General features: G+C 40.7%; 4 protein-coding genes across 6 annotated transcripts; 2 read left to right on the forward strand and 2 right to left on the reverse strand.

The window, feature by feature from the left end:
* Positions 1-4,804: 4,804 nt before the first annotated feature.
* On the forward strand, positions 4,805-5,557 carry LOC135637939 (uncharacterized). The gene is made up of 3 exons (XM_065150831.1): positions 4,805-5,171; positions 5,262-5,335; positions 5,431-5,557. The coding sequence occupies exons 1-3, from the start codon at positions 4,805-4,807 to the stop codon at positions 5,533-5,535; spliced, it is 546 nt and encodes a 181-aa protein (XP_065006903.1). The 3' UTR covers positions 5,536-5,557.
* Positions 5,558-11,186: 5,629 nt separating this feature from the next.
* Positions 11,187-13,150, reverse strand: LOC135638964 (trimethyltridecatetraene synthase-like). Its single transcript, XM_065152600.1, has 2 exons — positions 12,166-13,150; positions 11,187-12,083 (listed from the first exon to the last, which is right to left on the reverse strand). Exons 1-2 carry the CDS (start codon positions 13,063-13,065, stop codon positions 11,454-11,456), a joined length of 1,530 nt encoding a protein of 509 aa, XP_065008672.1. The 5' UTR covers positions 13,066-13,150; the 3' UTR covers positions 11,187-11,453.
* A 4,162-nt stretch (positions 13,151-17,312) lies between these two features.
* Positions 17,313-19,689, reverse strand: LOC103985372 (cation/calcium exchanger 4-like). The gene has a single exon (XM_009403043.3). The coding sequence runs from the start codon at positions 19,672-19,674 to the stop codon at positions 17,503-17,505; it is 2,172 nt and encodes a 723-aa protein (XP_009401318.3). The 5' UTR covers positions 19,675-19,689; the 3' UTR covers positions 17,313-17,502.
* A 382-nt stretch (positions 19,690-20,071) lies between these two features.
* Positions 20,072-23,453, forward strand: LOC103985371 (uncharacterized). Of its 3 annotated transcripts, none has more exons than XM_018825960.2 (4): positions 20,072-20,600; positions 20,727-21,855; positions 22,912-22,995; positions 23,116-23,453. In XM_018825960.2, exons 1-4 carry the CDS (start codon positions 20,211-20,213, stop codon positions 23,178-23,180), a joined length of 1,668 nt encoding a protein of 555 aa, XP_018681505.2. In that variant the 5' UTR covers positions 20,072-20,210; the 3' UTR covers positions 23,181-23,453. The 3 variants fall into 3 exon arrangements, with proteins under 3 accessions (XP_018681505.2, XP_009401316.2, XP_009401317.2); XM_009403041.3 differs by having other exon boundaries at positions 20,793-21,855; XM_009403042.3 differs by having other exon boundaries at positions 20,796-21,855.
* The last annotated feature ends 127 nt before the right edge of the window (positions 23,454-23,580 follow it).

Here is a 23,580-nt window from a genome sequence, read left to right on the forward strand (position 1 = left end):
CCTGCGCTCCTCTCAGTTAAAAGGCTTACCAACTGCCTTCTGCTTCACCGGTCTTCTCTTTATTTCCGGATCAAAGTGCACTCGTGATTAGAGATCTTTCGATCAGGTATTGTTGAGGTCTCCATTAGTGAAGCTCAAATCCTATGGATGAACAATGTTGATCTTGTCATTATTGATAAGGTTTCTTTTGACTGCAGTACGCCATGTTATGTGATTAAATATGAAGAAGGCGGCCGACTCGACCCCCTCCCTCTCGCCCTCTCTTCCGTCGGCGCCTTCCCTTCCTCGTCCGCCGCCGACGTCAGCATTCTCTTCCTCTCCCCCACCCCCTCCGGCGCCCTCCTCCACGTCCACTCCCAGCTATGCGACGCGGTCCGGAAGGAAGGCGTGGAGCCTCCGGAGGAGTTCCCGCCCTATTCCTGGGTGCCCCATTGCTCCATTGCTCCGTTCTCCGGGATCTCAAGCTCCCCGTCTCAGGGTATGCCATGGACATCGGCTTTGGGAGATCTTCTCCTTCCCTCTCGGCAGCCGTTCTGAAGCTTGAGGTACATAAGTAAGTGTCTGCGATTGCATTGCGATGTCAAAGTCTTTTCTTTATGTGGTAGAGACAAGCTAGTAACCTATTGACCTTTAAGCGTAAAGTAGATCAGTGATTTCGCTTTTGTTAGTAGTATTATGTTAAACTTGTTTGGGCTTTGTATTGTACTTCCTGAATTTCAATTTCGCAACCTCTCCATGCTTGATTAATATTTAACTTTATATTATAAGAAGAAGTTATTGAACTTGAAGCCTAAATTAGATCAGTGATTATATGTTTTATTCACTGTCATATTGAACTAGTATGGGATTTTCATCTTACTCTCAATATTTCATCTTGACAATCCTCTACTCTTCGATGATATTCAGGTTAGTGTCTTTTGGGTGCTTGACATAATTTTGAATTGGTTTAGGGCCTTTAGGTGGACGCGATCATACAGTGCTGTGTTAAGAATTAAGATCACAGATTGATGAAGCATACTGGAATTCAAGAATTCTGAAACTTACATATATCAAATTTCAGTTTTCTTGGTGTTCTTCAGTGTTTGCAGCATATTGCAGAATTTCATCTTGATGAACTCTCTATTGGATTGTAATGAAATCATTCATCTTATGGAATAAATAGTTTATATTTTTGAAGGTAAATAATTGATAATCACTACTCAAGGACACAAACAAAAGCATGTTGAGATCCTTGAATATGAGGTTCATAAAAGTTATTTCTAATTTCTATAAAGAAAATCAAGTCATTCTTTGGAAATATACTAAATAGCATATTCATAATTAATTTTTGGAACTATATCATGCTCTGATTGTAAATCTGTTTGACCATTTTGGCTGTATTTTTAGGAATTATTCTTTCCATGAAAACAAAAAAGAAAGAAAAAGAAAAGAATTGTGGCATATGCTCCTCTTAGGCTATAAATTATACTTTCACAATCATCTTCCTTTTTTTTTCCTAGTCTTCTCTTGGTGTTCCTCATTCTCACTACAAGATCATCAAGTCCCCAATTTGCGCCCTTGCCAAAATTTATTGTTTTGCAATGTACTTTCACAATCAGCTGCCTTCTTTTATTTCAATTCTTCTCTTGGTGTTCCTCATTGTCACTACAAGATCGTCAAGCCCCAATTTGTTCTCTCGCCAAAATTTGTTGTTTTGCAATGGCAATTGCGACTAGATCAGGTTTGTCAAAGTCTAATCATTATAGCCCATTTTCTAATCGAACTGGATTATATCATTGTTAAAGGAATTGTCATGGCAAGTTCATGGTCTTACATATGAAGTGGGGAACCCGAGTATAAAATATCTGCATATGATAGTATATCATATTTATTTAATTTCACATATTCCTCGGGAGGGTCATTGAAATGCTGTCAAGTATCCTAGTTGGTTTGGAATGCTTGCAGTCTCTGTTTCATGACCATGGATCCAGTCTAGTGATCCTCCGACTCTATGGGAAGTCACGATATGTGACTGAAATTTGTGTTTCATGTCAGAAAACAAGCACATTAAAATTAAATCACTTGTATGTTTGCTTTTCTATCATGATGTTTACCTTTTGGGCTTTTGGTAGTACTATCTAATTTTCTAACATCTAATTTTAAGCTGGTTAAAATAATGATTTCCATGGAATTTTTACTACTTCGGAAAAATGTGCAAATGTTAGGTAACTTATAGTCAGATGTTCACCATAATTCTATGAGCCCAAGGCATTTCCATATTGCAGATTTTGGGTTTTTAATATGTAAAACATGTTTGGAGGACAAAAAAACTACATCAAGCACTGTATTCAGATTTCAGTAATATGGTGAAAGAACTTTTTGCAGGGGCTCCATGAAGCTGGTGCATTACCACATAAATTCATGTGTGTTATGTGATTTGCTTGTTGTACTTTCCTGTCTTGATTCCTGGTGGTGATTGCTTGTTGTAAAACATGAATTCATTTGGATGGTTATCAACTCATCATAACAATTCCAAATCTTGTAAGTGAATGTTGTAACATAAGGTTCTTTCAACAATGTAGAAAGGAGTTTGATATGTCATTTTCAGTTAATGAAACAGTTTGAATTTCTCCAAGTGTTTACCCTGGAAATCGTGTTAGACTGAAAAAGGTCGTTTTAGCAGTTCTTAAGCTCTTGATCCCATAATTTGGCAGGCTACGTTACAAGGTGATCTAATCCATTACATACATCCAATATGTCTAGAACATGTCCATAAAAAATGAACATCCCATATATCAAACAGAATGGATTGTTTGCATTTGATATAGGCTGTTTCATTCACTTGTTACTGTTGATATCTGATTTTTGTTTATTTGTGGCTTGCAAAACATGTTTTCCTATTTATCTAGTTTGTTGTTTTGCTTCTCAATGATGATATTTTAGTTTTGTTTGAAACTGTGATTAATGTTGAATTGGAGGTGAAGGTACTTCTCCTTAAGATTGTCTTACTAGTTGTTATTGGCAGGTTTTATTTTTTACTGCATTGTGGATTTCTTTTGCAAGTTCTTAAAATAGATCAATTTCACTGTCTGTTATTGGTGAGGCTTTCTTCAGCATACCAGTTGATCTTGAATGTTCATGCCAAATTTTACAGATAACTACTCATATCTGCTATGTATGAACTGCTGAATTAGTCTTTCATATGTTTCTGTGCATCAGAATCTTTGCCTTTTCTTTTTTCTTTCATGAAGATGTTTCAATATAATGGCATGCAAACCTACTTTGAATGTCTTCTATTACTGTTCAGTATCATAGAACTAATAAAACCTATCTAAACTGTCCACAACTCTTCAAGTTGAATAAGGAGTCTTACTAATTCTGGATTAATCAATCAGAATCATCTGTTATTTTGGATTCAAGTGGAGGTAAATAAAGAAATCTCAGAATTATAGTCTGCTATACATCATTTCTTTTTCTCTTTTTCTGTTTTCTTTCATCCAATCTCCTCCATGATCTTTCTTTCTTTCTTGTGGCTGTCAAGCTTCATCTGAATCTTACAGCATTTGGCAAGTGATTTTGATTGTTCATTATTGACTTCCCCAAGTGATTTTAGTAACACTCTGTTTATATTTTTCACTCTCCTACTAAATCAAAACTAGTCATCAGTAACTGTTGTGGGTTGACTAGATTTTGTTTGGAAAGATGTACAAAATTTGAAGTGTAAACATTCAATTATCAAACTCTGCAACAAATCTCTAGTGAACATATTGGATGCAACACAGAGTTCAAAGTCTCTGTGGGTAGAAGCCATCCACAGTTTGACTTTTACCAGAGTCAAAAAGAAGAGCCTTCTTGCTACAATTCATGTGCAAAATAACAATGTAGTCTTTAATACCAAGGAGAAACTTCTGCATGCATCCCACCATAATCTCTCAACCACATCATCTCCTCCATTTCTCTCAGTGGTGGTTGCCACAGATGGAGCTCCACAATGCACCAATTGTACTCTTGTGATTCAAAGGACTCCAGCTTTTCTTAGATCTCCATCCTCTTCCTTTGTTCATAACAAGCAGAGTGTTTAAGGAGAAACACTCTGTTCAAGTGGGCCCAAACATGATCTGACATCTTGGATCAATGATTTAGATTCAATGAAGTTAACAGATCAATTATCTCATCAAATCGGATTGTTACAGCTATAGGATCATTCAATACAGAATTACCTTCAATTCATTCCAGTGCTTTGTGGCATTCAAAAATCCTGCTTCTTTTTCAAGTGGGCCCAAACATGATCTGAACTCTGTTCTTGCCCACTTTGGAAGATATGAGGAACAAGATGACATTGGCAACTGACCTTGTTCTCCCCAAGACGACAATTATGCCTAAAGGGTTCCCCAAAAGGAGAATCCATCTGAAGTATGTTTAGGATATCTCTATCCTGCTCCCTAGAATAACATAAACTTTGTGGAAGAGATAGGCACCTTTGGATCGTCAACAAACAATGAAGGTAATGAGCTTATGTTTCTTGCAGACAGTAGTGAGTGATAAGGGCAACAACCAGCAGAGACTGACTGCTGCCTGGTGCCCAGAGGCAACACCAAAAGAACAAGAACAAGGACAGGAAGCAATCTCCCTTTAGGCAACAGGAGGGTGTAGCTTTTGCCCCCTCAAGAACACCCCAAGTCCCATTCCATGCGCTGGTGAGGAGAAGAAAGCGACGAGGTTACTTCTCTATCAGTGTTTCACCGTCTTATGTTCTTCTTGGTAATGTGGCCCCTCATGACAGGAAGAATCTCGCGCCTGTGTGTGCTGCTGCCACCTGCAGGAGATGATGCCTCTGTGTGCTGCTTGCCACTGCACTATATATTCCTGTGTTTTGAGACTCGCCTCTTCTCATCATCCCACTTCCTCTTTTCGTTCCTGTGAAGAGAGGAGAAGGATGGGGAACTGCCAAGCACCGGAGGCGGTGGTGATTCAGCACCCGGGTGGGAGGGAGGAGCAGCTTTACTGGCCGATGAGCGCCGCGGACGTGATGAAGAGCAACCCGGGCTACCACGTGGCCCTCGTCACGCTCTGCGTCTCCGAGGAGCGGGGGGACGGCGGCGGCGGCGTCGTCCGGTTGACGCGCGTGAGGCTGCTTAAGCCCAAGGACGTGCTCTTGCTCGGCCAAGTGTATCGGCTGGTCACCTCCCAAGGTTCCAATCCGCTCCTTGTAATCCCTTCTCGCTTGCTTAGCCTTCTGATTTGGCCTGACAGTGAACGTCCACTGATTCTTTCTCGGACAGAGGTCACCATGGCTCTGAGGGCGAGGAAGCAGGAGAAGCTTAACAAGTGCCAACAGCACAGAACAAACGATCAGGTAGATTACCTTCTGTTCTTTGCCGAGTTCGGATTCGACAGAGCAGGAGCATCAGCTCTGTTCTCAATGCTTTCTGTGTTCACGTGGTGAGGCAGGTGGCGAAGCAGGAGAGGGATCGGCAAAGGAGCGGCACGCAGATGGCAGCGAGGGCCCGACAGTGGCGTCCTTCTCTGCAGAGCATCGCAGAAGCTGCGAGCTGAGCTGTGCTAACGACGAGAAAGAGAAAGAGGTTTATGTGGTTCTGGATTCATGCAAGATGGAGAATTGAGGTGTCATTGTCAGAGAGACAAGAGTGAGACTGTGTGTGTGTCCTTGTAAAGATTGATCAGCAAAGTTCAGAAACATGAAACTCTAATCAATTTTATGATCCTTCTGTACTTGCCAATCAATTTGATTGGATAAAGAACAGGTAATCACACAAAAAAGAAGGATTGAGACACAAGAAAGATGCAGTGTGTTGGCAAATCAAGTGACAACCAATAAAGCTAAATCCAACCAGATCAACATGTCAGAGAAATATACCACCATCATTGTTCCAGGACTCATTCACCTTGCCACCAAAAGATGCTGCTGGGACTCTTCATATGGAATGGATTGCAAGTGCCAGATTCATTGTTGATGCAATGCTGATATGGTTGTTGAGATATCCTTGGAATGGATTGGGAACATAGAAAGAGCAGCATGCCTTCTTCTCCATCCATCAATGCCTGCTGAGATGTAACTGGACTGATTCATTGTATCCAGGGATTGTCTTCTCATTTTAGAACAGCAGCAGCAGCAGAGCATGCTTGAATCATGGTGTTTGATCTTTCATGAGCTAGCATTCTTTGTGAACCTCTGAGTTCTATGAGTCAGTGCCCGAAGATGATCATCATTTAGATCATATGAAAGAAGCCACAGCTTGATATTCTTGAGATTCTCACATTGAAGTGGAACAATCCCAAAAAAAATTGTTTATCTCATTAATATCACCATCACTAGGCAAGAAAAGTGTCAGGGTTTATCTTCCTAAACATATTCATATCAATTATCAAACTCGCTTACCGGGGGATCAAAATCTTAACTAACATATTTTTTAAGATGTCAACTAGTTTAACTAGTAAAAATTATGATAGTTTATCGTAAGGTCCAAATCTCGCCTTCATCATTTATTCTTAAAAAAAATCATGCCAATTAGAGTTTTTTCAATGTAATATTAATTGTTAAGATCGACAAGGATATAAAGAGGAAAAAGGAGATATCTATCTCCTTGGAAATTCAGTTCTTAAGATGTGACAACCTTTGGAAACTTGGTAAGGTCAACTTGATCTCATCACTTAGGACAATGACTAATTCTAATAGTAACAATTTGATATTAGAAGGAAGATCACCACCACTACTTAGAGATAGAAAAATTTTGATTTGCCAGAGGAGGAAAAAGGATTGCCTATAGCTTAAAGGAAGAAGGTTAAGAGGGTTTCTCTACCAGAAGGAAGAAGAGTCATTTTAGGCATGAGAGTCTACCTATATCCCATGCTTCCCAACTAGATAAACTATATGAGTATGCTTTGATACTCTAATGCATCTCCTAATACTCAACATACCCTAACCTGCAAACTATATGATGTGCCTGATGTGACTTTCACGAGCAACGTATCTCTTTATATCCCATGCTTTTTTATTGGGTAAATCATATGAGCATGTCCTAAAACTCTAATGTATTCTCACATACTTGATGTATCAAATATGAACTTGTAATCAACGTATCTCCTCAGATCCCATGATGCTTAACTAGGTAAAACAAGCATACTCTAATGCTTTATTGCATCTCTTTGTCCCATGCTCCCTAACCGAGTAAATATATGGGTACGTTGTAATAATGCTCTAATATGTCCTTTCATGCTCGATGCACTTAACACTACCTTTGTGGCCAATGCATCTCCGTATACCTTATACTCTCGAATTGGATAAATCATATAACCATATTCCAATGTTCTAACATGTTGCCTCATGTCCTATGCAATCACTAATTAGATAAATCATGTGAGTATGTTTTAGTGTTATAATGTGTCTCTCGTGCTTGAGTCACCTATTATGATTTGTGACCAATGCATCTCACCATGTCACATACCCCATAACTAGGTAAACCATACGGACAAACTCCAATTCTCGTAGATGTCTTTCCGTACCACTTGCTCTCTAACCAAGTAAACCATATGGGCATGCTATGATATTCTAGCACATCTCCCCATACTTAATATGACGTAGCTGAGCAAATCACGTGATGTGCTTGATTGAGCTTTTGCATCCAATGTGTCTTCTTACATCCCATGCTTCATAATCAGATAAACCATGTGGGCATACTCTGATATTTTAACATGTCCTCACATGTTCAATACATAGAATGCATCCTTTATAGCCAATATATTTTCTTGTATCTCATAATCCCTAACCAAGTTAAGCATATGGGCATACTCTAATATTTTAATGTGTCTCCTTGACCTATGTTCCATAACCAAGTAAACCATATGGCCACGCTCTAACACTCTAACATGTCCTCTACACTTGATGCGCTTAACAACACCTGCATGGCCAATGTATCTCCCTATATCTTATGTTTCGTAATTGAGTAAACCATGTGGCTATGCTCTAGTATTCTGATATGTTTCCCCATGTCTCATACTCCTTAGTTAGAAAATCATATGGGTACACTCTAATATTCTAATGTGTCCTCTCACACTCAAGTCACCTATTATGACTTTCATGGCTAATGTGTCTCGTGCTCTCTAAATGGACATGTTTCCTTATATCTTATGATCCCTAACAAAGTTAAGCATACGGGCATACTCTAATATTTTAATGTGTCTCCTTGACTCGTATTTCATAACTAAGTAAACTATGTGGGCACACTCTAATGCTCTAACATATCATAGTACTCTAATGTGTTTCCCCATATCCCATACTCCATAGTTAGAAAATTATATGGGTATGTTTTAACATTCTAATGTGTCCTCCCACACTCCAAGTCACCCATTATGACTTTTATAACTAATGTGTCTCATGCTCTCTAAATAAGTAAACCACATGGTTGAGCTTCAATTCTCTCATGTGCCTTTTTGCATCTCATGTCTCTCGCTTAGGTAAATCATGTTAGCTTTAATGCTCTAGCATGTCTCCTTGTGCTTGATGGACCATAATTGAGCAAATTATGTGGTGTGCCTACTATGACCTTTATGGCCAATGCGTCTCCTTACATCCCATACTTTCTAATCCAATAAACCATATGAGTATGCTAAAATGCTCTAATCAACATGTTTGATGCACTCTAAGTGAGTAAAAAGTGCATCACACCCAATGCAGCCTTTACAACTAATGTATCTCTCTACATTTGATGTGCCCTAATCGAGTAAAACATGTGATGCATCTAGTGAGGGGTTTATGACCAATGCATCTTCTTATTTTCAATGCACCATAATTAGGTAAATCATGCAACACAAACAATAGTCTTCATGTTTAACATATCTCCTCGCACTTGGTGCATCATAAGTATACGATGTGCTCAACATAGCCTTCATAGACAAAGTGTCTCCCATTGCTCGAAGCACTCAAAATAGCACTTACCATCAAGAATCTTTAACTTGAGCATCATAGTGATGATATCTAGCATGCCCCTAATACTATTTTGTAAGTAATGCTCATGATATATGAAAGACAACTTAGAGAGTCCTCCTCCTGAATGAGATCTAATTCTCAAGATGTGATAACCTTTACTTAAAAAATAATTAGTCTTACCGATTGATCAAATATGTTATTCATAAGTATAGGAGTCAACCATTCTTTCCAATTTTTGACTTTTCTATTTCGTCCCTCTGTCTCTCTTTCCTATTTTTATCTTTCCATTTGAGTTTTAACTTGATCCTTTTATTTTGATATGTTAATGCAAATTCAGGTTGTATAAGGTGTTTGATTATGCAACCAATCTTTATATGAGTTTGAGTCTATTATAAACTTAGTGTTGGAATATGACGAGGTTTTGTAGGGGTTCTATAAAATCTAAATCTTATGATAATAGTTTGATGTTAAAAGGAGGGTCACTATCATTCTTTAGAGAAAGAAAAAGGTGTTGAATCTTAGATATTGATGATGAAATCAATTGATATGTTTGTGATCTAATCTGTATTTTGAGTGACGCATGACTAGCTTCAATTAGGAAAGATAATTAAAGCATGAGGAATCATATTGGGCCGGAGTGGAACATGTTAGAAGATTGGACGTCAAGCCGGAGGATCGGTCAACGTATCGGCAGAAGGCTTTGAGCCATGAGTTCAAGCATCGGGCCAAGAAGAGCGAAAATTACGTCAAGAAAATCGGAGTTGTGGAGGTCAATTGGCCGATTGGGCAATAGGCCGCAAGAGAGGACGATGCACCGAAGAATCAGATGAAGCATCGATAAACCAATGACATGCCGGACAACATTTGATTAGCTTTATAATAATTGTCTAGATCGAAGTAGGTTTTAGGCATAATTAGGTTGAAATTTGGTCAACTTAATTAAAGGCCAATTGGGCCCAAGTTTAGGCTGTATTAGGCCAAATGAAAAGCTCAAATAGTGATCCAACAGGTGGAATCGTCATGGCATAGTCTCCGAGAGACTATCAGGTGGTGGTAAGAGATCATTAATGGATAGGATTTATTTCTTATTTCGATCCCAACAGGTGTAATTTTCTATTTCATGGCATAATACTTTATCTATGATATAATACTTTATTATTATAATTCATGGGTCACTATTTGAGCCTTAATAGAGTTATAATAATAAAGTATATTATTAAGAGATCTAACTATTATGCCATAATACTTTATCTATGATATAACTCTATGTAATTTCTTATTTCTTATTTAGAAAAGAATGGATGCTCAAAGCTCCCTTTTGTAAGGGTCAAGCATCATTTAGTCTCCACAACGTGATCTTTAGTTTTCCTATCTATTTGATTGATGGGTCACGTAGAAGCCCCGGATTAGGTATTGAAGATTAAATGTTTGAGTAATAATTTTAAATAATTATAAATTGAATAAAATTGGACATAGTGACAATCAAAATGGCTCATAGGCAATTACAATAAGTGGCATATAGAAATCTACAAAATCTAGATGGCATAGCCGAATCTACTCCCCTTATGATGTGATTGTATCCGATTATAAAAACCTTGTATACAAGCAAATCTAACTATTAAGTATCCCTTACCTCCTATGTGATTGAATCTAATCATGAAACATCTCTTACCTCTAATATGACCAAATTCAGTTATTAAGTATCTTTTTATCTTCAATATAGTAGAATCCAATCATAAAGCATCCTTTATATTCGACAAGGCTGAGTCTAACTATGGAGCATCATATCTCTAATAGAGTTGGATTAGATTGTGAAGCATCCTTTACCTCCAGCTGAATATGATTATGAAGCATCATTTATATGTGATGAAGTTGAATTTAGCCATGAAGAGTCCCTTACCTCCGGTCGAATCAAGTGTTATTTATCTCTAGTGGGATTAAATCCGATCATTAAGCATCATTTGTTCTCCAGTATAACTAAATCCAGCCATTAAGCATCCCTTACTATAAATGCTATCGGATCCAACAATGAGGATCCTTTTATCTCTAATGTAACTAAATCCTATCCATTAATGATCTCTTACCATGAATGCCATTGAATCTAACTATAAAGTAACTTTTATCTTCAACGGGATCGAATTTGATCAAAATTATACCTGTTGGGTCACTATTTGAGCTTTTCATTTGACCATGACGATTCCATAGCTAGAGAGAGTTATAATAATAAAGTATTATATCATAGATAAACAAATTATAGATATTCTCATCAAATCACTCTCATTTCGTAAACATATTTATTTCTTATTTCAAATTAATATATATAACTTTGAATCCAGTTTTTACCATTTTCGTTCTCCTAAATCTCCAACACAGTCATTTCATCCTATATCTTTCCATACAACTCATCTCTATGTTCTTATTGTAGATCGATCCATTCCCCATAAAGATACTGACACACCAACACGTGACATGCTTATTTAGATTCAGAGTAGGTATGGAATTCATCTCCCACCGACTCTGCGCAGCATCAGGCGCCATAGAGATGGGCGGAAAGCTTTGGCTTGACGACGACCTCGAGCGGCACTTTCCTAGGCGTCGACAGCCCAAAGATCTCCTCCATGCTCAGCTCCTCTGCCTTCATCCCGGCCGGCAGGCGCCACTCGAAGCCGTGCAGCAGGTTGGCCAGGCTCAGCTGGATCACCTTGAGGCCGAGGCTGTAGCCGGGGCACATCCGCCGCCCCGCCCCGAATGGCAGCAGCTCGAAGTCGTGCCCCTTGACGTCGATCTGGCTGCCGACGAACCGCTCCGGCCAGAATTCCTCCGGCGCGTCCCACAACGACGGATCGCGCCCGATGGCCCACACGCTGACCAGCACCCGCGTCTCGGCGGGGATGTCGTAGCCATCGACGGTGGTGTGCTCGCGCGAGAGGCGGGGGACGAGCATGGGCGCCACCGGGTGCAGCCGCATGGTCTCCTTGACGATGGCCTCCACGTACGGCAGGCGGGACACGTCCCTCTCCTCCACCCACCGCCCCCGGCCTACGACGCGGTCCAGCTCCTCCGTCGCCTTCTCGAGCACCTCGGGGCGCATGAGGAGCTCCGAGATGGACCATTCCACGGTCACGGCGGAGCTCTCGGTGCCGCCAGCGATCAGGTCCTGGTGGTTACGTCCAAGTACAGATTAAAGACCGTGTAAGCTACGAGGTAGATTGGATTCAAAGGCGAACATACAAACTAACCTGGGTGAAGGCCTTGACGCCATGTCTCTCGAGCTTGACATCCAAATTGGGATCGTCCGCGAGCTGCAGGAGCACGTCCACCATGTCTCTGGCGACGAATCCCTCCCCCTCGCGCTGCCGACGCTCGTTGTGCTCGTCCAGCACGTGCTCCAGGAACCGGTCAAACTTTTTGCTTAACTTCTTCATCCTCCGGATGTAGCCCTGCAGGTCTAGGCCGTCGAGCCACGGTATGGAGTCGCCGATGTTCATGACGCCGTTGAGCAGGAACAACTCGTCCAGCATCTCCTTGAACTCCTCAGGCGACACGATCGCCGCAACCTCGGTCCTGTCCAGGTACTTCTTCCCCAGCACCATGCGGCTGATGACGTTGAGGCTGACGGTGGAGAGGTGGTCTTTGAGGAGGACGATCCCCCCTGACGACTTGAAGAGGTCCCGGAGCAGCGCCCGTACCTCCTCCACTCGTATGTACTCATAGGACTCGAGCCTCTTGGCGCTGAACAGCTCCAACAGGCACATCTTGCGCGCCTGCCGCCAGTAGGGGCCGTAGGGCGACCAGGTGATGTCGGAGTAGTTGTAGGTGGTGTACTTGCCGGCGGCGGTCTTGGGGCGGGAGACGAAGGAGACGTCGTGGGTCTTGAGGAAGAACTTGGCCATCTCCACGGAGGAGCCGACGACGACGGGGAAGGAGCCGAAGCGGAGGTACATGATGGGGCCATATTTCTGGGAGAGGGCGTGGAGGGAGCGATGGGGCAGGGAGCCAATGAGGTTGAGATTGCCGATGATGGGCCATGACCTCGGCCCCGGCGGCAGGTTCAGCTTACGGCGGCGGCCGGCGAGGGCTCTGAGAAAAACAATCACTAGTATGATGGTTGAGCACATCACCCATGGTGGAAGTTCCATTGGCGGATGCCAGCAAACGGCAGAACAGAGTATGGGAGGAAGGGAGGAGGAGGTGGTGATTGCAGTTGAGGATGGTTGTAAGGTTATTTATAGAGGAGAAAGCCCATGGAATTCTACTTGATATATGTCATTACATTACAATGTGCGCGTGCTTCTTCTTCGTTATTTCCTCTTGGGTTGTTCAAAGGCCTCCTTCACTATTTTATCCCTCCTTGTCTGTGGTTGCAGTCGACTGGAAATTGACTCGAAGGCTACTGTTCAATGCATTGACTCAATCCCTGGTGAGATTGGAAATAACTGAGATAGCATTAAAGAAAAGTCGATCACCAGATGTTGTCAGTGATCTTCGTGGAAATTGGCTGTGAACTCCTGGAGATCTTACAAGCATTTACAGTCTCCTTCCATGTCAATCTCCATGTTTTAATGGAGTTGACCGGCGAGAAGACTGTGTCTGTATGCATGACCAACATGTTCTGGTGGAGACACAGTGCTTCCTTCACTTCACAGCCGAAGGGAACGGTTGACTGAGCTATTGACCGTCAAAGTCTTCTGTTGAACAGTACCAACTCCACATGAGACATGCAAACCTTCGTTGACTCCTTTTAGGTCAATAAGAAGAAAAAAGAAAGAAAGATAATTTGGGTCTCTTGCACTTTCATATTGACAAAGTTGCACTTGCACTTGCTGCTAACTTTCTTTCCAAGTGTGAAAGTGTGAAGAGGATAATTTCAAGTGCTCAGATTCCTTGCAATTGTATGAATCTAGAAGTGGGAACAAATGGGTTTTGAAAAGGGAAATCAACTTTGAGGGGACAAAAAAAAAAGAATCTAAATTTCAGTGTTTTTTTTGGATGATTACTCAATGCAAGTTGTACTTTTGCATGAATTAATTCATATGGTATTTAAGCAAAAGAAAGGATTAGAAAGTTGTTGGCTGGTCTACTCAATCAACTCACTAATTTATAAAGTTAGATGGTAGAGAGAGAGAGAGAGGAATAGAAGACAAGACAGGAACATTTATGGATGATATAAATAAAATGGTACCCTTACAATTCTTGATTGCATGATATAAAATAAAAAATGGTAAAAGACTAGTGATGAAAATTAGCTTCAGAAAGGGATCTTTTAAGTCATCATCAATTGCATGAATCACAACAGAGTTTAAAAATCACTTTATCTTTTTAGATATCATGAAAATGAGTGTGATAACAAAACAAGCATCCTTTTCAGCATGTAACATGCATGCAAAAGTCAGCAGGACTCATATTTTGTTTATCACTTGTGCTTAGACTCTTCCACTCAAATTCTATTTGAGTATAGTTTTGTAGCTTAAGGTTCACCCACCCTGAGAGAGAGAGAACAAAGAATTAAAACTCCTGGTCAAAACAATCATAGCAAATAAATATGCTTCAACTGCTTTGGGACAAAGTATGTAATGTGTACACCACAAGAAATGTTCAGAACCAGTAGTGTCACAAATTATCATGTCCATTTCATGCTATTGCCCAAAGAAACTTTAACAGAAAACCAGTTTAGCCGATGTGAACTATTGACAAACAAAGCTCTGCAAAGAAAAAAAGGTAAAGACTCGTGAAAATCATATCCAACAAAAAATGTTAGGTCAAAAGAGACTAAAATGATGAAAGAATGTTGCAAAAACCCTGACAAATAAGCATTTGGATAATATAAACTGGAAAGGAAGAACATCACAGGAAATGTCTACTTGAGCAACATCAGTCCTTGTCGCACTCTAAATCACAATGGATTAGCAAAAGAGATTACAAAAGACCTTGATAAATAAGAATTTGGATGGCAATAATAGAAATGGTGGAATCTCATAGGAAACATCTACTTGAGCAACAGCAGTCCTTGTGGCACACTCTAAATCACAATGGAGTTGCTTCTGAGAGAACTCTCTGAGTTAGAGAAAGAGATCACCATTCTCTTAGACAGCAGAATGCTTGTTGCAAGAATGCCCTCAAGCATGAGAATCACATTGGCATGTCTGACTTCAATTGAGGAAGATGTTAAAGAACACTAGTTTGATCATACTAGTGATCCAAATGAGATGCTACCAGATTAGAGCATTCCGCTATTTGGTGGTGTGTAAAATGCAGCAATCAGAAGTAAGCCATAAAGATATCAGTAAATAGACAGGGTATAGATGCAATATTCTGTGTCAATTGGAAAACATGCATTCATCATTAGGTCCCATCAGAGGACCTTCCTAGCTAAATCCTGTCCCTACATCAATTGGTGAAATGAAGGTCATTTCATGTATCTTAGCTCGACCGATCACCAAGAATATATGTACACGACCCTCCAAAATTTTCCCTTTGTTCCCTCATTTATATTTCTCAAATGCAAATATGTAACTACCAGGCAAGAAGTGCAAAATTATGTTACTCCACAAACTCCTAGGTCTTCTGCACATTTATGCACATTTTTTGTATAGTCACCAATATACAATATGCATATAATTTTCACCACAATACAAAAGAGACATTCCAGAAAACAACACAGGCTCAATAATCTGACAATCGATTATTACAAACTTATAGTCACACAAACAATCCAAAGCAATGACAAGTTTATACCTTGCAACAAACCGTTCCATAGAAATTACAAATTTGATGAGTTTCTTATAGAAGGGCAGTAAATTCTACTGGCTGAAAGTATTGCGAGAAAAGAATATAATAATGGAAACACGAAATTGAGAAAAAGATAAAAGAAAAAGTTGAATCAGATTTAGTTCCTCCACCACCAGTTATTGTGAAAGCAAATGTAGAAAGAACAAAATATTATACATTATATATAAAGTCTCATAATAACTCAAGCTACTTAATTTATGGCAAGTGAATTCAATGAATGAATAATAATAATTCTAAAGAATAAACCAACATGTGTTTCTTTTTAAGCACACATTATTTACATGTATCTTAAATAATTTGAGATTAACTATTTAAGTTGAGTACATGTCTTCATAATTATTTTCACTATTTTGGCAAACATTAAAAAGAAATTATTTCTTATCTAAACCTATCCGCTGATAATTGTGCGAACCATCTAAATTTAAGAAGCACTTTCTTGAAAACCAACATAAACATTGCAAAGTACTCCTTAAACCATTTTAACAGGTTATTAATTGTCATTATATCCATCTTCCAATTCAAGTGGCCTTTTTTATAGTCAAGATATATAATATCACAACATTCCCTTTTGGAACAAATGAATAAAAAAAATATACTGAATTATTACCTTCATTGTGTCTAGATGGTTCAAATTGAAATAATCTCTTATAATTGGTGAGCAAAGCTAGGAATGATTACCAACTGAAATTGGCTGGAGAGCTACTCCAAGAAAGATCCTCTCATATAATAAATCTGAAGGTTACACCTCTTGTGTATGTATGAAATAGAAGTGGATACAGTTGTAAAATGGGCATGATCAAAACATATTTATCATCAGACACAGAAAGCTATGTCAATCGATTAACTCCCAAAAGAATATAACGGTAACATTTGCTAGACAATCACAGGACTTTGGATCACAACCTAGGTTGTTTTCATAAACAATCCAAGCCATCCTTTTCTTTTTGAGATCTTGGACAGACATAATTGGTAAAATAAACAGAGAACTAAAACAGTAGTTTTTTGAAGTTCAAATAGACACCTAAACAATAGCAACATGTATTGCTTGTGCAAACAGCAAGTGTGATTGATATTCATGTCAAGCCTCTAAATATCATAAGTACACAACTACACAACATGAGCATGAATCATTTATAATTTTATTTAGACTTATTTATCTGAAAAACACAAATTGTTCATGCCTTAAACTTCACCTGTGAAAGGTGTCAAAAGCCTGCTCACATTGACAAGAGATCCATTGATAATGAAGAAGGTACACTCTGGATACTACTCACCAAGAACATATTGAGGGATGCCCAACCAGTAAATGTTCACTATCATGCCATGTAAGCTGCCTTTTGTGAAGAAATAGCAGATTGAACACGTACAAAATGCAACAACCTATCAAGAGACACAAGTAACTGAGCAAAACATATTAGATTTGAGGTTGTTTTAGCCTTTTAGGTACCATGAGCATAGTGCCTACAGAAAAACAACATTTGGGCTTCCTCATAACAAGCTGACAAGGCTCATTTGATAAATTGCTTTCTTCAGTTCCTGGTCACGACATAACACTACATTTGAATAACATGAAAAGCATATTATGATTGTAGGTATGTAAGTGAGAAAGCAAACATGTTTCATATCTATATGCATCTTTCCATATGTATCATTTACACAGGTACTAGCTATAGTAGACAATAGCTTTACCAGACAATATTGTGCTGTCAGCATAAATTGGCAGAAAAAAGACAGTTCGTATAATGCTCAGAATAACATGCTTCCTCCAATTTCAGTGCATGATCAACTTATACCAAGCTCATCATCCCAATTGCACTGCTCACCCTAATAGAGATGAAGATAAGATACATGATGATGAGGCCAAATCCTAATGTCTTGCTAGGGCGCATATCATTTCTTGACAATACAAACAGGGCCCATATAAGTCCAGACATTAAAAAAGCCATAGTCCACACCAAAGAACTATCCTGAGGAAGCACAAATGACTCAGGTCTTGCTGAACAAGCCCCAAGCAACATAGCGATCCCCAAACCAGCGAGCGTATTGAACATAGGCCCTGCATAACATCCTGACATGGCAACTTGTACTCCATCGTCGCCTTTCATTGCTAAGGCTACATTTGACATCAGATCACCCATGGAGTTGCCCCATGCCAACACAGTCAAGCCGAGTATAGAGGGGTTGATCTGCAATATTACACCCAAGGCTACTAAAAGTGCAAGCAACTCATTTGCAACAACATAAAACCAGACAATACTCATCACAAACCCTCCTGAAACCCATAGAAGCAAGTATCTCCGAGGAGGGTGGTCATGACTGGTGAATAACAAAGCTAATCCTCCAAGAACCAAACCCATAAGGGCACCTATAACATAGATAGTGGCACTAAATACAGAACCTTCATTATCATGACTGCCACATAGAAACACCAAAAGAAGTGGTGATAAGGTAGCACTAGCCACAGCATACACCTTTGACCACCTTTCTTCTTCGACAACCGGAATAGTCAACCTTCTTGGAAGTGATAGTGGAACTTCTAAAATATACAATATTTTTCCCAACAACTTGCTATCAGCCTTCTTTTCATCATTCCAACCCCATGGAGGTCTCGGCTTTTCAAATGAACTACAACCAAATCTTTGATTTGAATAAATTGCGACATGGGAAGCCCACATCCACTGTGGCAGAGCGTGCAAGTGTGGCACATCACTGATAATACAGTCATCAATAAAATGACTATAAATGGATAAGTCCTCCTCACTTCCATATGAAAATATGCTCCCTCTGACTGGGAGCAATGGTGTCAGAGACTCTAACTTCAGCCGGTGGGCATGCTTCCTCAGAAGCTCATTTGCTGCCACGGCAAAGGCATACACCACATAGATCATAACAAACATCACTGCTCCCCAAACACTTACTTTTCCAATCATCAAGATAATTGATAACGAGACAAGGCTCAAGAAAAAGAAGCTCACATCCCTTATGAAGCATTTGCGATCAATCTGAACATTCTTATTGGCTACACAGAAAGAAACTGTGCCAACAACAACGCAAGTAACGAAGGTTGCTCCACCCAACACACTGTTGAGGCCAACTCCGCTGGCTCCGTCGGAGCCCATAAATGCTGCTATGCTAGCAAACACATCAGGCGCACCATTCCCAAGTGGCAGTAGAGTAACCCCAGCAACAGCAGGCGAAAGCTTCAACAAACCCGATAGATTTGCCAGACTACAACAGAAGTAGTCCGCAGCAGTGTTACCAAGCAGATAAAACAACCCCACCAGCCACAGGGCAAGCACGGCGTACCCTAAAGCTTGAAGTTTTCCACAAGTGCAGTAGAAAAACGCAAGATAATTGAAGAATCCACCGGAACCACACTGACCGTTCGACCTCAAGAACTCGCATTTGGCACCGAAGTCCTCGCGCTGGGCTAAGCCGGAGCAACCTTCCGCCGAAGGATCTCCAACGAGCTCAGAACCATCAGACGCATCACCACTCGCTGCAACCGACGCGTTCCCAAAGTGAAGCTCCCGAATTCGGCGGCGGTGTTGGAGATTGGACCCGCGAATCCTCCACGAGGGGGAAAAATCGGAGCTTTGGCGGAGAAAGGGATCCCGGAAGACGTCTTCTCGGTTGCAGAAAAAGAGCAGCAAGATCAAGGAGCAGGAACAATTCAACAGCGCATGAAATCCGCCGCGACGCCTCAATCTCTCCACCATCTCCACCAGCCCCGGCGAAGAACCCGGTTTCTCGATCCGAGGGAGTCGAATCGAGAGGTCGAATTCGGCGGGGTAACTGGTAATCGGGCCAACTGGTATCTGGCGGTAGGTGGTGGGATTCTGTGGAGAAATTAGGGTTTGAGAATCGTCGCTCGAGGGAAAACGACGACGCTTCCCTGTTCCGGGAGCTTTCAACGTTTTCCCTCGTGGGGAGGGACCAAAACCGTGGGGGACTGTCATAAACGGGATTCTGTAGTTAGTCGCACTTTATGGGCTTACTCTAAAATGGGCCGTCCGTTGGCCCATCTATAATTTGATATTAGAATTGATCAAAATCTTATCTGCCACGTGGCATCATCCCAGGCCCACTCAACGGTTGCCGAACGCAGCAGTTAACGGCCGGCCGCCTAACGGACGACAGGAGTTTCATATCTGACGCGGATCCACTCCAACGTTGGCCGTTCAACTGCTATATAGGATTCTAATCCTCTGCGTGTAATAGGTGGGACACGTGCGATCGGACGGCTATGATTTCGTCACTGGATCACTACCGTTGCAAGAATTGCTGGAGGGGATCCCCCCACTCTCCGCGACCGCCTCCAACCTTTCTTCCACGATTCAAGAACAACAGAACACAATCCACACACGTAGTTGACGCCAACGATCCATCTCGATCCCTCCGATATCTCCGTCCGCCGTCGTCATCATCGATCGCAGGGCGGTAGCTGGCATCGATCGACAGCGGCAAAGGAGGGCCGGCATCTGTGGAGATAAAAATGAAGGTGGATCGAGTCGATCAGCTCGAAGTGCGGCCGTCCATGGAAAGCTTCCGGTTCCTCGACTCAACCCCGGATTCTTCCACCGCTCGCAGAAGGCTTCACCGCGAGCTGCAGATGGTCGGATCGTTGGAGAAGAAACGCGGCGATTTGCTGCTGAAGATGGTGGATGACTTGGAGTACAACATGAAGCTGAGTAGGTCGGAGATCCGAAGAGGAAGGTTGTATGAGAAGTACGCGGAGAAGCGAGAGGCGAAGCTGAGGGAAGAGTGGGCGACGAAGGGGGCTCAGAGAAGAGCGAAGATGAAGGTGATTGAGAGCCAACTTGAAGAGAGCTTGGCTCGGATGACGGCAAGGAAGCAGGATTCTGCAATCAGACAGGGACACCAGGTATTTGATCTTTTGACTGTCACTTGGAGATGGATTTGATGCTTAATATGTGCATGTCCTGCAGTAGATCCATTCTAAATCCAATATTCTGAGGTTTAATGCTTCTGGGGACATGTTCTTATGTAGTTTTATACCCTTCCCTTAGCTGATTCAAAATCACTGTTGCTCAAGAATTCATCTCTCGTTTGTCAGAAGGCAGTGAAGTCCTTTGAGAAGGAAGACCTTCGTGAACAGATTCAATTTAGTCAAACTTTACTCGATGATGGTTCTTTGAGAAGCACTGGCTCAAAAGCTCATTTTATCAGACATCAGACCTTGGTAGCACCTATTCCTAAACATTCAAAGGGACACCACCCTGATTCCTCAAGGAGAAGGACAAAGGCTGAGAAGCTTTCAGCACAATCACTTCCAGACTTGTCTTACCTTAGAAAAGAAAGCATGAATCCCCCTGCAAGACTTAGCAATGATAGCATTCCTTCGGAATCTACGGCATGTGCCCAAAGCAAGAGTACCACTGGTTTTACAAGTGAGTTGCAGGATCCCAATTTTGCATTGTCCAAATTTTTGAAGGAGCAAAGCCAGAACACCATCACCAGGAGGGCTAATGGTGCAGATAATGCAACTTCTATCACTGAACTGAGAGCTTCCAAGGATTTTGAGACTGAGAGCAAAGAAGATGAGTCTGAGGTTATGCTGAATCAGCAAATCAATCAAGAACCTGAACAAAGAAAGATAGAAGAGAGGGCCTCCATTTTTCATCTTGGGTCAGATAGTGAAGAAACAAGATCAAACCAAGCATCAGGAATGTGTGACATCAAATCTGAAAATAATGATACCTTCAGAAGCATAGGGGAAGAAGATAATGTCTTGGCTGTTGCTTCTAAGTTCAGCTCAAACCTTCGACCTTCACACTCATGCGTGGAAGTAGCATCATACAGTTTTGAATCTGCTCGAGTGAGGAAGAAGTGGGGAGTTACTGAGAAACCAAACCTTGCAACCAATACTTCGGAGAAGTCACTAAAGGATGTCGCGAAACAGTTCAAGAAATTGTTGTCCTTTGGGAAGAAAGGCAAAAGTGCAGAAAGTGGAGTAAAGATTTTAGCACATGCATCAGTTGCTGGAGGTGATGATGACATGGACAACCATCATGAAGCTGCAAAGATACCATCAGATGATCTGAAGAAACCCAGAAATGGTTACTCGGCTCCTGCTTATGTTGTTGGCTTACATGAGGGCAAGATCTTCCCTGAACAAGGTATTCGTGCTCCTTAACAACTCTTGCATTATTTTTCTTTCATGTGCTAGCTAATCAGAAATCTCACAGAAGCCGAATGATCACATCTAATTATAACTTAGTTGCTATTATCATCTCAAGGTTGTAGATAACTATTTGGACCACTCTGTATTAAGCAACAAAAAGCCTTTGAGTTTTGTTTATGATTAACACATAAAGATGGAATGATGGTATGCAACTTGCATCTGAAGAGGTGACACTATGCAGATGATATGAAGCTTAGTTAAGTTTTTTGTTTCTTCTGATAGTGTTTTGGGATTTGGCTTAACTTGCTGCATTCTTGGACAAATGATTTCCATGTTATAGTTCATTCATTTATGATGAACAGAAATGCCCAACAACATCTCCCCTCTGTATATGTTATGAATTGCATCCAGTTCTTGAGGACAATTTACTTGCTAGTCTAATAGGATATATCAAAGTACTCTTCTAGGCAACAAACTCGACTCCTATTCACAATTTACAAAAGTCAGGTGTTAATGTGGAGGTCGATCATCGTATCGATCCAAATTATGGAGACAACATGGCATGGTTTGTATTTCGAATCTTGTTGCACTCTAAGGATTATCCAACAACACAAATCTTGAGGGGATATAACCAAAAAAAAGGGAAGTTTCATCCCGTAAAGAAAAAATAATGTCACAGGTGTTTCTAGGGGGATCCTACCACCCGACATGGGTAATAGGTCCGAGATAGGACGTAGCAAACCGCCATGACATATATTCTTATTCATATTTGATTTGGAGCATATTTGATATTATGATTAATGGTGACCTGACAAATCTAATCAATTGGTTTTGTTATTTTATGATATGTTGATGTTCACATGTCAAATGTCAATTGGATGGTTAATATTGCTCATATCATCGAGGCCTTTAAACTCAAGTGATCAATATATTATTAAATTATTCATTCTTTCCTTCCTCTTTTTGACTAATTCAAATTTTATCGCCCGATTTGTTCTGCACATACTCTTCAAGAGATGGAAGTTAATTAAAGGTCTTGTATTTTGTGCAGTTCAATCCCCAAGCTGTTCCATTTCTACACCCCCTGCAAACATGAAGTTGAGGGAGGATCAAGAAGTGGAAGGTTTTCCAAAAGGTAAATACGCATATCTATAGGCCTGAAGAATCTCAGAATGAAACAGGACTAAGTTACTTTGTCATGCCTCCGATGAACAATTGATTGCTCATTGTTGTATTTTTGCCTCTTGTTTTGCAGCAACATGTTCTGTCTTCTCCTTTTTCTCATTCCATGGCAGGGGAAGTCAATCAAGATTCAAGTGACAGCATGGAGCTCCACCACACTAGGATGCCACCCTTTCAGGTGTAAGAAATGTATGGTGTTCTGTTTTAGGTTCCCAATATAAAATATATAGAACATGCAATTCTTCCTCAAGATTGTAATTTATGTGCTCTCCTGGTAGCCTTTCATTTTCCAAATGTAACATAGTTTTTCTACCATTAGAGAACACTATGTACATGGTTTAAAGATAGTTGTAAAATAGTGAATGTGAAGGAGAACTTATCCAACTGAAGATGTTTTGAGATTGGACACAATTGCTGGTTGATTTGATTGTCTCGAGTCAAAAACTATGCTGACTCTGTTGTGACTGGTCCTGCATGTTAGGATTTGTATGAGTTAGCAAGCAATGGTCCGATTCCCAATTGAAATGAAAGATTAGAG

Source organism: Musa acuminata, chromosome BXJ3-5 (assembly GCF_036884655.1).
Source record: "Musa acuminata AAA Group cultivar baxijiao chromosome BXJ3-5, Cavendish_Baxijiao_AAA, whole genome shotgun sequence".
Lineage (NCBI taxonomy): Eukaryota > Viridiplantae > Streptophyta > Magnoliopsida > Zingiberales > Musaceae > Musa > Musa acuminata.

What these genes read in the sequence shown, in the direction of transcription:
- LOC103985371 (XM_018825960.2), top strand. Translation starts at nt 20,211, where the DNA reads ATGAAGGTGGATCGAGTCGATCAGCTCGAAGTGCGGCCGTCCATGGAA. An exon ending in CAATCAGACAGGGACACCAG is followed by an intron (nt 20,601 to 20,726) that starts GTATTTGATCTT and finishes GTTCTTATGTAG; the next exon opens with TTTTATACCCTTCCCTTAGC. An exon ending in CAAGATCTTCCCTGAACAAG is followed by an intron (nt 21,856 to 22,911) that starts GTATTCGTGCTC and finishes TATTTTGTGCAG; the next exon opens with TTCAATCCCCAAGCTGTTCC.
- LOC135637939 (XM_065150831.1), top strand. Translation starts at nt 4,805, where the DNA reads ATGATGCCTCTGTGTGCTGCTTGCCACTGCACTATATATTCCTGTGTT. An exon ending in TCGGCTGGTCACCTCCCAAG is followed by an intron (nt 5,172 to 5,261) that starts GTTCCAATCCGC and finishes TTTCTCGGACAG; the next exon opens with AGGTCACCATGGCTCTGAGG. An exon ending in AGCACAGAACAAACGATCAG is followed by an intron (nt 5,336 to 5,430) that starts GTAGATTACCTT and finishes GTGGTGAGGCAG; the next exon opens with GTGGCGAAGCAGGAGAGGGA.
- LOC135638964 (XM_065152600.1), bottom strand. Translation starts at nt 13,065, where the DNA reads ATGGAACTTCCACCATGGGTGATGTGCTCAACCATCATACTAGTGATT. An exon ending in GCGTCAAGGCCTTCACCCAG is followed by an intron (nt 12,084 to 12,165) that starts GTTAGTTTGTAT and finishes CGTAACCACCAG; the next exon opens with GACCTGATCGCTGGCGGCAC.
- LOC103985372 (XM_009403043.3), bottom strand. Translation starts at nt 19,674, where the DNA reads ATGACAGTCCCCCACGGTTTTGGTCCCTCCCCACGAGGGAAAACGTTG.